At 32.8% G+C, this 17257-nt stretch overlaps 1 protein-coding gene across 1 annotated transcript; it reads right to left on the reverse strand.

The window, feature by feature from the left end:
- Window positions 1-10978: 10978 nt before the first annotated feature.
- LOC129896690 (salicylic acid-binding protein 2) lies at window positions 10979-11374 on the reverse strand. Its single transcript, XM_055972629.1, has one exon. It carries the CDS (start codon window positions 11351-11353, stop codon window positions 10979-10981), a length of 375 nt encoding a protein of 124 aa, XP_055828604.1. The 5' UTR covers window positions 11354-11374.
- Between the last annotated feature and the right edge of the window lie 5883 nt (window positions 11375-17257).

Genomic DNA, 17257 nt, shown 5'->3' on the forward strand with positions numbered 1-17257 from the left:
GCCTGTTAGGATGACCGAGCTCAGTTTTATGCATTTCCAAGCAAGATCGAGACAGATGTGTCTGACACAGTTATCATAGGTACTATTTTTTTCTGTGACCGGATGGCTACTATTTTGTTTGATCCCGGTTCCACTTATTCCTATGTGTCTATAAAATATGCCTTGGGTTTTGATGCACTGTGTGATATATTGGATGCCCCTATTTATGTTTCTACCCTGTTGGAGAGTCAGTCATAGTCACCCATGTGTATCGTACTTGTTCTGTTGTGTTTATGGGATACCAAACTTGAGTTGACTTAGTGATCCTAGACATGACAGATTTTGATGCAAAAACTATTGCTCTAGAGATCCTGGGAAAGGAAAGGCTAGAGTGGAAAGGGGTGTACAAGCCTAAGCCAGCTAAGGTCATATCCTTTCTGCAGGATAGAAAGATAGTGGGAAAGGGTTGTTTGTCTTACTTAGCCCACATATGGAATGTGGATGTAGAGTCTCTTACTATTGAGTCTATCCCAATAGTGTGTGAAGTTTCGAAAGTTTTTCCTTAAGACTTGCCTGATATGCCTCTTGACCGAGATATAGATTTCTGCATTGACTTAGAGACGGGTACTCATCCAATTTCCATTCCTCCCTACAGTATGGCTCCGACAGAGTTAAGAGAGCTTAAGGCTCAGATTCAGGAGCTTCTTAATAAGGGGTTCATTCATCCAAGTGCTTCCTCTTGTGGTACTCTAATGTTGTTTGTCAAGAAAAAGGATAGTAGTATGAGTATGTGCGTTGACTACCGAAAATTGAACAAGGTCACCATCAAAAATAAATACCCTTTGCCTCATATTGGTGACCTTTTTTGACTAGTTGCAGGTTACTTCAGTCTTCTCAAAGATTGATCTCAGGTCTAGGTATCACCAGTTGAAAACTAGGCCTGAGGATGTGCCCAAAACAACCTTTAAAACCAGGTATGGGCACTATAAATTTTTAGTAATGTCCTTTGGGCTAACCAATGCACCTGCAACCTTTATGATTTTGATGAATGGGGTGTTCAAACAGTTCCTGGATTCGTTCATGATAGTGTTTATAGATGATATATTGGTGTATTCAAATAGTGAAGAGGAACATGCAAATCATTCGAATTGTGTTAGGTGTTTTAGGGAGACAAAGGTTGTATGCAAAATTGTCTAAGTGTGAATTCAGGCTGCCTTTAGTTGCCTTTTTAGGCCATGTTATTTCAAAGGAAGGGGGGTTGGAGAGGGGCGTACCCTTTTTATTCTTTTTTTTACGTGGTAATGGTGGACCCATAAAAGATTGAGGTAGTTAAAAACTGGAGTAGGCCTAGTTTTGTGACCGAGGTTAGAAGTTTTGTGGGGCTGGCTAGTTATTATCGCCGGTTCGTGAAACACTTTGCTTCTATTGCTATTCACTTGACCAAGCTGACTAAAAAGGAGGTGCCATTTGAGAGGACCGATAAGTGTTAAAAGAACTTCATAAAGCTCAAGACCCTTCTGACCACAACACCAATCCTGACCCTGTCGGTCGAAGGTAAAGACTTCATTGTGTATTATGATGCTTCACATTTCAGTTTGGGTGATGTGTTGATATAGGATAATAATTTTGTAGCACATGCTTCACGAAAATTAAAGGTACATGAGAGGAACTACCCGACTCATGACTTGGAGTTGGCAGCGATAGTGTTTGCACTAACAATCTAGAGACATTATCTGTATATCGTCAAGTGTGAGGTGTTTAATGATCACCATAGCTTACAACATATGTTCACCTAGAAGGACTTGCATTTGTGATAGTGTAGGTGTATGGAGTTTCTTAAAGACTATGATGTCACTATTTAGTAGCATCCAAGTAAGGCTAATGTGGTAGCAGACGCATTGAGCTAGAAACCAGTGAGCATGGGTAGTCTAGCCTATTTGGGAGCCCTTAAGAGGCCCCTAGCTAGTGAAATTTAGGCCTTAGAGGCTAGGTTTATAAGGCTAGGTATTTTAGAGAAATGTGAAATAATGGTCGAAATTGATCTAAGGCCCACTTTTATAGAAGAGATCAAGATCAAGCAGTTTGAAGATATTAACTTAAATGAAATTAGAGGAAAGTTGTTGATGGACAAAACTCAAGACTCAACACTTGATGCAGGTGGGGTACTTCACTTTAGGGGAAGGATTTGTGTTCCGCGGGTAGATAGACTAATTTAGAAGATCCTGTCTGAATCTCATAGTTCACGATACTCTATTCATCTGGGAGTGACTAAGATGTATCAAGACTTGAAACGGTTATATTAGTTGCCTGGTATGAAGAAAGACATAATTGAATATGTAGCCAAGTGTCAGAACTGTCAACAGGTGAAATATAAACACCAAAGACCTGTAGGGTTGCTTCAAAGAATGCCCATTCTGAAATGAAAGTGAGAGAGAATAGCCATGGACTTCGTGGTGGGACTTTCCAAAAGTTTGGAAAATTATGAATCCATTTAGGTGGTCGTTGATAGGTTAACAAAGTCAGCACACTTCATCCCGGTTAGAGTGAACTACAATATATAATAACTGACCAGGATTTATGTGAAGGAGGTAGTAAGGCTGCACGAAGAGTTGGGTACTCAACTCACTTTCAACATGACTTTCCATCCACAAAAAGACGGGTAGTCAGAAAGGACTATCCAGGTACTGAAAGATATGTTGAGGCCGTGTGTTATAGACTTTGAGGGACATTGGGACAAGTTCTTTCCCTTGTGTGAGTTCTCCTACAACAATAGCTACCAATCCAGTATTTATATGGCACCATTCAAAGTCCTGTATGAGAGGGAATGCAAGTCTCCCATAGGGTGGTTTGAAGCTGGGGAGGTGGAACCATTAGGGGTTGACTTAGTGAGAGATATGACATTCGACGTCGGTGAGCAAGTACTTCTAAAAGTGTCACCCATTAAAGGGGTGATGAGATTTGGCAAGAAGGGCAAACTCAGTCCTTGCTATATTGGCCCTTTTGAAATTCTTGACTGTGTAAGGCCAGTGGTGTACAGATTGGCCTTACCACCTAGCTTTTATGGGGTGCCCTGGTGTTCCATGATGAAAAAGTACAATGGATATAGGGACTACATTATTAAAAGGGACTACATCATTAATTAGGACTCGGTGTTATTAGATAAGGAACTTTAGTATGAGGAGGAGCCAGTTGCAATTCTTGATCGTAATGTCCGGAAGTTGAGAAATAAGGAGTTTAATATGGTTAAAGTGCAATGGAAACATCATTCGGTGGAGGAAGCTACTTGGAAAACTAAGAAAGACATGCGAGACAAGTATCCTCAACTGTTCGAAGAAATAGGACTACTCTATCTTTACTTTAGCCCTGTTTTTCCTAATTAGTCACTTAAGGACGAGTGATGGGTAAATTGGTATTTATTATAATGACATTTCCCCATTGTTAGGAATAGTCCAATGGAAAATTATTTTGAGCCAGAAAACTTCGGGTAGTAACCTCAGAAAAAGTTAGCCTAGGCCAGACTTGGACGAATTCTGAGTCAGGTGAAGTATAGGGTAATCATGTGAATGATGGAAGGTCAAATCTCTAATTTTATTGGATAGGTTGATATCCAAGATGATATAGAGTATTTACGGCTTCGCGGAATCACATTCGAATGAGTAAAACTCCCAAAATTGAATTTAGCATAAAGGGTATATTTTAGTACGTCTTGGAAAGAGGGTATGTTGTGAAATAGGGGCTTGTAACTCAAAATTCGATCTTTCCATTTCCGTGCAACCCGCCAGAGCGGAATGGATCCTGCTAGAGCGGGGAAGACGTGACTTAAGTTGGGAAAAAACCCCAAAACAGTCTTTTTCTGCAAAAACTATTCCAAAAACTTCAAGAGGCGACCTAGAGCGATTTCTATCAATTTTCCATGGATTTACATTCTTAAGGTAGGGATTTTACTCCGTAAATTCATCCTTTGATTCCTAGAACCAAGAACAATGGTTGGTAATCATTGGGAGAGGGTTTGAACTGAAAACTATAGGTGGAAAATAACTCTAGGGTAAGGTTAGGATCATGGGTTTGACCTAGGGAATAAATTGTGTTATATTTCATAATAGTTAGGCCATTGAGTTGATCCTTTGTATGCATTTACTATTTTCTAGACCAAGAATGAGAAGAACGAACCCGAAAAAGGGAGGTTCTTGCATTGTAAAGTTGTTGAAGCTTGAATTTGAGGTAAGTAATGGTCTAGTTTTCTGTATGTGTTTCATATACTTGTTAAATTGCTCCATGATATGCATGTGTATATATGAATATGGAAACATGCTAGATTATGTGTGAAATGATCACTTGTTGGCCTATTTTTGTGATGAATCTGTTCTTGGTGATATAAATATTGTAAATACTGAATGTATTTGTGCTTGTTGTATGCTTGGATCGGGTATCACGTTCTGACACATATTTGGATTGGGTGTCACGTTCGGACATATATTTGGATTAGGTGTCCATTCCGACACAAAGTTGATTATTTGTATGTCCCTTTAGAGGATCCTTATGTGAAACTATAGCATGTGGAAGATATTGAGTTGTGATATTGCTGAATATAGTTGAACTTGAGATTAGTTGACTTATTCTGTGTGTATGTGTATATATATATATATATATATACATACATACATACCTTAGAATCTAAAGGGTTTAAGCTGAGTAGGACCAAGACAGAGTACTTAGAGTGCAAGTTCAGTGAGACACCTCAGGAGGTTGGCGTGGAAGTTAGGCTTGGTGACCAGGCCATCCAAAAGAAAAGTAGTTTCAAGTACCTTAGGTCTATCATGCAAGGCAGCGGGGAGATTGAAGTGGATGTCACACATCGTATAGGGGTAGGGTGGATGAAATGGAGGCTTGCTTCGGTTGTACTATATGACAAGAAGGTGCCACCAAAACTTAAGGACAAGTTCTACAAAGTGGTGGTTAGACCGGCTATGTTATATGGGGCGGAGTGTTGGCCAGTTAAGGTCTCTCACATTCAAAAGATTAAAGTAGCCGAGATGAGAATATTGAGATGGATGTGTGGGCATACCAAGAGTGACAGGATTAGAAATGAGGCTATTCGAGACAAGGTAGAAGTGGCCTCGGTGGAAGACAAGATGCGGAAAATGCGACTGAGATGGTTTGGGCATGTGAAGAGGAGAGACACAGATGTCCAGTGCGGAGGTGTGAGAGGTTGGCCATGGAGGGTTTTAGAAGAAGTAGGGGTAGGCCGAAGAAATATTTGGGAGAGGTGATTAGACAGGACATAGCGCAGTTACAGCTTAACGAGGACATGACCTTAGATAGGAGGGTGTGGAGGACTCATATTAGGGCAGAAGGCTAGTACATAGTCTCGTTATTCTCTCATATTAGTAGACGCATTAGCGCACTATAATTTCTTGTGCTTTGACTTCTGTTATTACCTCTCTATTACTTTCTGTACTTTGATTACTCTATTTTATCTGTGTCACTTTCGTTATTTGCATTATTCGTTATTTGCTTTCCTATATCGCTTTGAACTGCTTAGCCTTATCTGACCTTTTTTATGCTTCTTTTGAGCTGAGGGTCTTCCGGAAATAGCCGTCCTACCTTGGTAGGAGTAAGGTATGCGTACACTTTACCCTCCCCAAACCCCACATTGTGGGATTTCACTAGGTTGTTATTGTTGTTGTTGTGTGAAATTTACTTGTCTATGATTCGCTTGCTGACTTACCGCATGATCCTACCAGTACACCGTTATTTTTGTGTACTTATACTACTTTTGCTCTTCCTTTTATTAAGTACAATGCATATTCAGCCGGTTGCAGAGAGAACTCGGTTAGAAGAGTGAGCTTGTTCGAGTTCAAGGGTGAGTTGTTTGTTTCAAGCTGCCATGGACTCTTCTATGTTATAGTCCCTTTTTCAAGACTAAGATTTCAGACACTGTTTTAGTACTATGACTGGGTTTTTGGGAGTGTTTCCCTTCTTATATTGACTATTAGTTATTATTTTGGTACGGACGACTTTCAGTTCCTAAGATGTTTCCGCATTTCGTTGTTATTAAAATTGTTGACTGAATTTATGGGAATTTAGTATTATTTCTGGTTTTATTCCTGCTTCCGCAAGTCTTTAATTGTTATCTTTTAAGTTTGATAAGTTTGGTTGTAAAAATTTTTTTTCTCATTGGAGGGTTATTGTGGGTGTTAGTCACGTCAGATCGGGATCGTGACAAGTAATTAATTCAAACTCGATGATGCATTGAGTTTTCATTTCATCTTATAAAAATGTATTTTCAAGTTGGTGATGCGTAGTAGAGGTACAATATTAATTTTTGTCTTTCGCTGCATATTATGAACACTATGAAATTATACATTTTTCTATTAAATACACTTTAATTTTCTAACTTTTTAAGGTTAAAAAAATGCAAATAAAATAGGATATATCAAGTTAAAGTTTTATAATGATTGTTGTCTTATCTATTGAAATCCAAATATTTAAGCTATACATTATATTAAAACATTATTACTTTAAAAATAACTTTGATAATAATTATTAAGCTTGCACGTATAATTTTTATTTAGTTATTATCCTAATATTCAACACTTTGAAATTGGTTAAAGCTATAATCATTAAATTTTTACTTATTTGTAATTAGTAAGAACTCCTAATATTTAGAACTTTCAAATTGACTAAAATTTTGTATATTGGATCTTTCCTTATTTGAAATATATTAAAAGTAATAGCATTTAAAACTATAAAATCCATATTTTTACCTTATATAAATCTTATTTAAATAATGATAAATAAAATAAATAAATAAATAAAATATAAAAAATATCAAAGTAAGAGGTTCACATTTTTTAAAATAACTTTTTAATATTCCTATATGAAATTCTTCTTATTTATTAGATAAAGATAGCATTTATTTTAATGTCAATTATTTTTTAAAAATAATTTTAATATATAATTTTATTCATTGACGTCCGACATACGTGCAAAATTATTGATCCTATTTTTATTTAATAAATATTTTCTCCGTTACAATGTATGCCACTTTTTTCTTTTAAAGTTAATTTAAAAGGGGTGAAAATCATTTACATCTCGGAACTTTACTTTAAAATCAAACTCCCCCTCTCCCCTCCCCCCTCAACTTTGAGAAATAATCATTCTCCTCCTTTTTTTCTAATTGATTTTTTCAAATGTCTGTTCTACCATTTCATTATCAACCTTTATCTTCTTTTATATACTTCTTCTAAAATTATAATATTTTTATTTTTAAATCTATACAACAAATTTTCTATTAAAAATATTAATTTTGTCAAAAAAAGGGAAAAATATTGATTGAGTATATAATTTAATGTCGTTCTATAATGAAATAGAAGAATAGAATAAAAAAATAATGTTGTTGATTTTAACGAAATCTATAATGTGATAACCTTATAAACATTTTTTATGCAAGTAATAAAAAATAATTAATAAAAATAAATAAAAATCATTTATCTACATAGTTATCAGAGAATAAAAGATATGCATAATTACATAAACGTGCCATTTTAACTTTGCTTAACTATCATATATCTACCCCCAACTTTGAGTGTGCACAAGTATACATTTAAATTAACTTATATAAAGTTGGACAAGTTTGAGTGTTCTACATGAGTTACACTCGAATTGATTTGTATTATGCTATGCATGACACATATTATGTTATAATATGTATACGGCGTATGTGTCTATTTGTTCAACTTTATACAAATTTAAATGTCTACTTATGCATACCCATAAGTTGGAAGGCATAGATGTCAATTGATGTTAAGTTAAAAAATACGTTAATGTATATTTCTATGTTGACAATTTTTTTCCAACAAGTGATGAAAATACATATGTTCACGAAAAATCAAACCAAACCAACCAAATCGAGGAACCAACCCTCCCCCCTTCCCCCATATTTTAACTTTTTTTTTGTTTTACATTTTAAAAATCTGTATAATTTGATTTAGTTTTGATTTTACATTTTAAAAAATGAACATAGTTTGATTTTTGTTTTGGTTTTCAAACAAAATACATCCAAAAAAACTGAACTAAACTAACTATATGAATACATATTTAAAAATTATTTAACCACGTGCGCACACATATATAAAAAAAGATTAAAATTTTACTGTACATATTAATCTATTGCACTCTTAATTCGTAATTAGGTTTCATAATCTAGTTTGATTTGTATTTCTTATTTTGATTATGTCAAAAATCTATTTCATGTTCAAATGTCTTATAGTCCTTTAGATAAGTAATCATCATTGTTTAATTCAAATATTATCAATATATCTTGATATAAACAACTAAATTTTCAATTTCTGCACCAAAAAAGTTCATTTAATATATATATATATATATATATATATATATATATATATATATATGAAAAAAGAGTTAAAGATATCAGATATGAGAGAACAATTAAGACATTTACAATCTGTTTTAAAATTATTTATAAATAATGAAATAATAATAAGTAAAAAGGAAAATAAGCTTTATGTATGTATAGGAAAAAAGAGTTAAAGATATGAGATCTGAGAGAACACTCGGCACATTTACAAACTGTTTTAAAATTATTTATAAATAATGAAATAATAATAAGTAAAAGGAAAATGAAATTACGCAAAAGTCATGCAAGAAATTCTCTTAAGGGTTGTTTAGTTTGAATACAAGTTATGATGAAATAATTGTGTTGAGATAAGTTATGCTGAGATTATTTCTTATTGAGTGTTTGGTTTATTATATTCAAAATAATATGCATTGCTTAAATTTTAAGAATATGTTGTTTGTTTATAAAAAAATCATGCATTCTTAAAATAAAACTTTCATCTTCTTTAGCTTAAACATTTTTATGTGTGCACTTCCATGATGTTCGTATATATTTAAAAATAAAACTTCCTTCTTATTTAATTTTAAAATAGAATTTTCATTTAATGTTTGTTAAAGTAAAAAAAGATTTATGAGAAATCAAAGTATAAATAAATACAAGAATTAGTCAAATAAATTTATAAATAAAAATTATATTATATAGTATAATTTTTTAATAGAAAAATGAAGAATTATCGTAAAAATAAGGAGTGTAATGTTGTGAATGTTGTTATATATGGTATTAAAAATAATGTAAATATATATATGAATGTGAAAAGTGTGGTATAAAAAGGATTTAAAGGGATATCTTTGTCATTTACCTATTTTTTCCCGGGATAATTTATTTCGATATTAGTATACCACCAAAGAGGAGGGATAACTTGTCCCAGTACTAATTATTAATCTCGGGATAAGTTATCCAAACTTGCCAACCAAATAACAAATTAAATACAGTAAAACCTCTATAAATGCATATGTTTGGATAGGAAAAAATATTCATTTATCGAGATTATTAGATTATCGATAAATGCATAAAATATTTATTTATCGATAAATAAATATTTATTATTTTAGAGAGTATTTTGCAGTATGTGCCATAAGTAAGAAAAAAAATTGAATTAAGAATTTCAAAAGCTTTAAATCTAGGAAACTAAAAAGTGTAGTCTTTGCATATTTATTGTTTAAATTTAGAAAAGCTAAACGAATATAGTGAAGTTTAATGTTTCTAATTGTATTCATGTATATAGAATATGAAGAGATTTTATGTTAACTATAAAAGAAAAAAACTAGATGTTTAAAAATCATAATCCAAGTATAATGTCTTTTCATCATTTGAAAAGAGTACAAAAATCATCTTTAACCAATAAAATAAGAAATGCAATATGCGAGCATAAGAAAGAGAATCCAACTATTAGCAAAACGGACTTCCAAGCATGGGTGAAACAAATGTTTGATTTGACTATTAATTAATCAACAATATCGCACACTCTCAAAAGGTCGGTAGACTATTTGTCAAATGAGATGAAAAATAGTTAAGGATGAGATTAATTATGATTTTGGTGGGAAGAAAAAATAATCAACTATAGAATCATATTTTAAAAAGAAATAGTTATTGGTTTAATATTATTGATTGATTAAATATATATAAATTCTTGATGTATTCTAGTAATTATTACTTTATATTTTTTCTGGGCTTTTAATATTTTATTTTTAATTATCATCTAATGCATTTAGCGAGAATATTACTTTAATATAACTGGCCCAAGTCGGAACCAGAGAAAAATATTCATTTAGCGAGATTATTACTTTATCGAATATTACTTTATCGAAATTTTACTATACCAATATAATTTAATTCCAAAACTATTTGATGTTATCCTTCACACACCAAATGACCCCTTAAAGACTTAAAAAAACTAGTGGAACCACTTTATATATGAAAAAAGAGTGAAAGAAATAAGTTCTTACATTTATCACACAAATAAATAAGTTTATATTTACTTAATACAATAAAATAAATAATTTTATATTTATTGTGTGTGATGAGAGCCTCATGAATTATATAAATAATTTCTCTTTCTTGTTCATTGCTTTGATTTATAAATAGTAAACAGATGGGACCAACTATTTATGTGTCAAATATATAATCTGAGGTCACACATCTTTTTGTTGGTTGTTACTCTCCCATTATAATTTTTTTAATATAAGTATATGCCACAAAACTTATACTCCTATTATTTATTTTTACTTTTTCATTATATATACTAAAAATAAAAATGCTTGTCTTTACTTGTTCATAATGTTAAATCAAGAGATAATTATCATTTTATACCTATTTTACTTTTATTATAAAATTTATACCTATTTTTACTTTTATTATAAAATATACTAATCATTTCCCAATATCTAAATAACTTATAATACTTAAGTATAATAAAATCATCATTGTATCTATTATCTCTTAAGAGATGCGCCAAAGTTGAACATATGAAAAGAATAATGTCTAGCCGATTGACTTTAAATTCTTAATTAGTAAGTAAGCAAATAAGAATCATCATTAAATGACAAAATATCAAAGTATACATATTATCATACTCACTTAATTCAAGATATAGGAGGACATGTGAATAGAATCAGGCATGAAGGCAGCCAAGAAAACAGCAGCATAGATCTTTTGTGGGAATTTTTCCATAGCAAGTCCCAAATTAATACCACCAAGACTATGCCCAACAAGTATGACTTTCTCCTCTTGTGGAAGGGATTCCATCAACTCCATCAATGGCAAAGTGTAATCATTAAGTGTGTGAAGTTGCTCTATTTTTCTCAAATCAATTCCAGAGGCTGCTAAGTCAAGGGCAGTGACCTTGTGGCCTGCAGCCTCTAGCAATGGTTTCAACTTGTACCAACTCCATGCTCCATGGCATGCACCATGTACCAAAACAATATGTTTTCCTTGTTTCTTGATAGGTTCCATTTCTTTAGGCTTGTGATTATTTTCTTTCTTTGGTTTATTCAAAAAGAACTTTATCATGGGTTATATAGTGATTTGTGGACATCAAAGCATGGAAAATTTATTGCCACTACCAGTCAGAATTTTACATGTGGCCAATAGTTAAATCTCATTGATCAATGTGATTTTGATACCATAGTCAACTTTTTAGGGAATGAAGAGAGAGAGAGATTGGAGAATTTGGATAACAAAATTATGATGTAGATCTTAATCCCTTCAAAATATTTGAGTTATAGTTGAAAATTCTCCTAAACTTGACACATTTTATTAAATGCACATCTAAACTAAGGAAAGTCTTAATTATTCTCTTAAGCATATATTTTTGAACTATTTACCTCCCTAAATTATGAATAGTTTTAATTACCTCCTTAACGTGTCATTTATAACAACACAAATATTTATGACTTATTTAAGATTATATTTCTCTTAAATTTCGTATCAAGTCAAATTATATCATATAAAAGGAACATAAATTATATATATCATTTTATTTTATTAAATGTCCATGTGAAATAACCATAGGAGGTAAAGACAAATAATTAAGTAAAATGATAGAATTTTCATTCCTATTTATTTGATATAATTTGACTTGACATGAAGTTTAAGAAAAATGTGGTCTAAAATAAGTCATAAATATTTATGTAGCTATAAATCATTTCATTAAGGGTAAAATGAAAATTTGCAAGTTAAATTTTTACTAAATATAGAAATGTGTCATTTCTTTTGAAATTTACTAAAAAGTAAAGTTAGTCATATAAATTATGATGGAGTAATATTTTTATTCCATGTGACATCTTATGGGGGTAAATAGTTCCAAAAATCATGTTTGAGGGATAACACTTCTTATAGTTTGGCACGCGGGAGTGGGGGGTAAATAGCCATGTTTAAGGAGGGTAATTAAGACTTTAACTTTCATAGTTTATGTGTTCATTTAATAAAGTGTACCAAATTTAAGAGGGCTTTTAACTATTAATTCAAATATTTTTGTTCAAATTAGTCCCATCGAAATTTATATGTTTTGTAAGACATTATAAAATAGTTTTTTTACTAATTTATTCTTATTTCTCTTCAATTAATTGCTCTTTATTTAAGAACAAGTCTTAACTAATCTTTTTTCAAATAATATTTAATACTAAGAATAAAATGAGATAAAGACAAATAATTGAGATAAGAATTTTTAATATATTGACAACTAACCGGAGATGGATCATGGAAGGAGTATATCTCGTGAAATAGTAATGAATGAATATTTCTAGTTAGATGGAATTGAAAATAGTTAGATAATGCATTTTTTATTTTCTTACAAATATATGAATAACCTGTCAAATCTCCAATGATCATGTGCCTTTAATAGAACAAGTCAGCTTTATATAAGGAAGGGAACGGAGAGAGATTGGAGAATCCGGGATTTAAGAAAATGATGAATAACTTGTTCGACTAAATTTTTGAAATTTGTTTATTGTGAAAAGTTTTTTTTTTTTTTTTGAAAAAGATAATTTTATGGAAAAATTATTTTTGATTAGAACAAATTGTGTTTGACTAATAAATTTTGAGAACACTTAGCAGTATTTAGTATTTTGTCAAATTTTTTAAAGTATATTATTCTCAATAATGCTTTCGGGAAAAAGTTACTACGTTTTAAATTTTCTAAAAAGCAATTTCTGCTACTCTTCAGAAATACTTATTTTCTTTTAAAAGCTTAGTTCAACGTCTTATTTTTATTTTGACGTAAGCACCATTTTAAAAAAATAAATACTTTTGATTTCCTACTATTGTATACAAACATACTAGAAGATTTTGTAGTTGTTGGCATGTAATGACTCACCATGTAATTTTCTCCATTTCAATTTTTTTAGTGTTTAGAATTTTTCTGTAGCGATCCCAAGTCATTTATAACTGTAATGGCCCATTAGGTCGTTTTGAGCATTGAAACTATTTTGACTCTTCTCGTAAAATTTTAAATAAGAATTTTGAACTATCCGTTAAACTATTGTTATTTAGTCGAAGGAGATTCTTTTAAATAATTAATTTATGTGGCGATTTATTATTTTAATAATTTATTTATTAATGAAAGACAATAATTATTGTTAAATTAGAAGTGGGTCATACCCACTATTCCTTAAGTCCATATAATTAGGTTCGATAAAATAGGAGTAGTATTTTTATAATCTGTAAAGTAAAAGAAGCAAGAAAAAAAAAAGGACGTGCGATATTCTTTGACTCACTGCGGCAGAAGCAAAAATAAAAGAAGAGAAAGTCGAGTGAACAGGTAAGATTCCGTGCAAATTTTATATATGAACATAGGATATTATTTTTATTAATGTATGGTAGAAAGATTGAAAAAAAAGAATTAAAGTTGTCATCAGTAGGTTGAACAGAAAGAAGGAAGAAAAGTTTTTCTTTCGGAATTGGAATGACTGCTGGTATACGTAAGCTTTCATTTTGTGTACTTTTTGTAATGGGCATTTAATGTGATGTGATATGAATGGGTAATGAATAGGATTTAGAATTTATACAGGGATATAGGGCGTAGGAATGTGAGGTTATTAGATTGTGATTCTGTGAAGAGTTCGTAATTTGGTGTATTATTATTATTATTATCATATTATGATTTAATTTTGATATATTAAGATTGGAAATTTAATGTTAGATGTACTTTATTATATGAATATCATCATATTTATGGTATTGGAAGGATTTAGACTTAACACTAGGCTTGAGACTTAGTAATTATAGATTTGGGGTGAGTTTTTGGGTCTAGGCTAGACATATAGTAATATGAGTATATACCAATTCGTACTTATGAATAATGCATTTTTGATAGATTTTGACGCGACAAATTCAAGGTGAGGTGCCATGGTGTATGCTTTTTGCGGACGACATAGTCCTCATCGATGAGACTCGTAGCGGAGTTAACGCTAAGCTGGAAGATTGGAGATGCACCTTGGAGTCTAAGGGGTTTAAGCTGAGTAGGACCAAGACAGAGTACCTAGAGTGCAAGTTCAGTGAGACACCTCAAGAGGTTGGCGCGGAAGTTAGGCTCGGGGACCAAGCCATCCAAAAGAGAAGTAATTTTAAGTACCTTGGTTCTATCATGCAAGACAGCGGAGAGATCGACGAGGATGTCACACACCGTATTGGGGCAGGATGGATGAAATGGAGGCTCACCTCCGGTGTGTTATGTGACAAGAAGGTGCCACCACAACTTAAGGGCAAGTTCTACAAAGTGGTCGTTAGACCAGCAATGTTATATGGGGCGGAGTGTTGGCCAGTTAAGGTCTCCCACGTGCAAAAGATGAAGGTTGCCGAGATGCGAATGTTGAGATGGATGTGTGGGCATACCAGGAGTGACAAGATTAGAAATGAGGCTATTCGAGAAAAGGTAGGAGTGGCCTCGGTGGAAGACAAGATGCGGGAAACGCGACTGAGATGGTTTGGACATATGAAGAGGAGAGTCCCAGATGCACCAGTGCGGAGATGTGAGAGGTTGGCCATGGATGGTTTCAGAAGAGGTAGGGGTAGGCCGAAGAAATATTGGGGAGAGGTGATCAGACAGGACATGATGCATTTACGACTTACCGAGGACATAACCTTAGATAGGAGGGTGTGGAGGACACATATTAGGGTAGAAGGCTAGTACATAGTGGTTTTATTCTCCCTTATTTGTAGGCGTATTAACGCACTATGATTTCTTGTACTCTGATGTATGTTATTTATGGTATTTATGTTATTATCCAATAATAATATCTACTATTTTTTTGTGCTTTGATTATACTATTGTTTGGACCGTTTTCGTTATTTACTCTAATATTCTTGTCTGACCTTTTTCTATGCTTTTATTGAGCTGAGGGTCTTTCGGAAACAGCCATCCTACATTGGTAGGAGTCAGGTCTGCGTACACTCTACCCTCCCCAGACTCCACGATGTGGGATTTCACTGGGTTGTTGTTGTTGTTGTTGTTGGAACATTTTGAGGCCTTGCGAAAAGAAAGAGGAAATCTTGAGAATTTGTGGCACGTGTTCGGCATTCGAGGTAAGTTAAGACTTTTGGACTTCGTTGAAGGACGTTTTTCTAATTAAAGATTAAAAATTAAAATAGATAACGGATAAGGGCGAAAGATGGGGGTCTCGTATCAATGGTGTGATGGACAGTGATATGAGTACCAGTGTTATAAAGGAAATTTTATTACTATAGAATGAAGGATTGTAATTTGAGAATGCCAAAACATATGGGCATTAACTGATGTATTATTGATTGATTTCTTTTATGTGATTGTGCTTCTTATTTGAACCCGTATAATTGTGATAATTGAGGTGACTACATGTCATACTGATATTGGATTTATTGAGATGCATCATCATCCCCTATGTTGTCAAAATTATATTGTGTACATGCATTTACATGAGATTGAGTATGAATAAAGGTTTGACAGAAGGGAAATCGTTCGTGAGAGAGCATTTTATGGTTATAAGTTGGGCACGTAGAGATCGTCCGTGCTGGGATGGTTGATTTTATGATAGTGCGTTGAGATCATCTGCACAGATAAGTAGAGATCGTCTGTGTCGGTATATGGACCTCGCGAGTCCCCCATGGGTCACAAACTCTTGAAGTATATTCTAAGAAGTATTGTGTGTATACGGTTGTGTTACTTGGTATTTGAGGCATATCATCTTATGGTGTTACATTGCATCTCATTATCTTCTTCATTTTTACTTGATTATGTGTTAAATATTTTATGACATTTGATTACCCCTATTTTGGTGAGACTTGATTGATAAGTATTATGTAGAATTATAAAATTTGAGGAGGAATTTTATATATACTCCTGTCACTACGTTTTCTTTGTCAGTCAATGAGACATACTGGGTACACGTGGTTTTGTACTCATACTATACTTTTTGCACTCTTTTATGGTGCAGATTTGATTCCGAATACGAGTGCATCTCGTGGAGCTTTTTGAGTCCGAGCTTGGGTTATCTTGGAGTAGTGCTGAGCTTCTCGGCTGTTCTGTGGCCCACACCTCCCTCTATCTTTTATTTATTCTATTATTTTACTATTCTGATTTGGAGTTCATGATTGGGGAGCAGGTTCTATTGAAGGTTTCACCCATGAAGGGTGTTATGAGGTTTGGGAAGAAGGGCAAGTTGAGCCCGAGATATATTGATCCTTTCGAAATTGTTGAGCATATTGGTGAGGTTTCTTACCAGTTAGCCTTGCCACCTGGGTTGTCTGCTGTTCACCTTGTATTTCATATTTCGATGTTAAAGAAGTATCATCAGGATGGTGCTCATATGATTCAATGGGACTCAGTGTTACTTGATCAAAATTTGACCTTTGAGGAGGAGCCAGTAAAAATATTGGATAAAAAAATTCGAAGGTTGAGGTCGAAAGATATTTCTTCAGTAAAGGTTCAATGGAAGCATCGCCTGGTGGAAGAAGATACCTGAGAGACCGAGTCAGACATGAGGATCTAATATCCTCAACTTTTTGAGCGTACAAGTACTTCTTAATCCTTTACCGTTCGAGGATGAACGTTTGTTTAAGTGGTTGATGATGTAATGATCCACTAGGTCGTTTTGAGCACTGAAACTATTTTAACTCTTACCGTAAAATTTTAAATAAGAATTTTAAACTATCCGTTAAACTATCGTTATTTAGGTGAAGGGTATTCTTTTAAATAATTAATTTATGTGGTGATTTATTATTTTAATAATTTATTTATTAATAAAAGATAATAATTATTATTAAATTAGAAGTGGGTCATACCCACTACTCCTTAAGTCCGTATAATTAGGTTGGATAAAATAGGAGTAGTATTTTTATAATCTGTAAAGTAAAAGAAGCAAGAAAACAAAAGGACGTGCGATA

The sequence above is a fragment of the Solanum dulcamara genome, chromosome 7, assembly GCF_947179165.1.
Source record: "Solanum dulcamara chromosome 7, daSolDulc1.2, whole genome shotgun sequence".
Lineage (NCBI taxonomy): Eukaryota > Viridiplantae > Streptophyta > Magnoliopsida > Solanales > Solanaceae > Solanum > Solanum dulcamara.

What these genes read in the sequence shown, in the direction of transcription:
- LOC129896690 (XM_055972629.1), bottom strand. Translation starts at nt 11,353, where the DNA reads ATGGAACCTATCAAGAAACAAGGAAAACATATTGTTTTGGTACATGGT.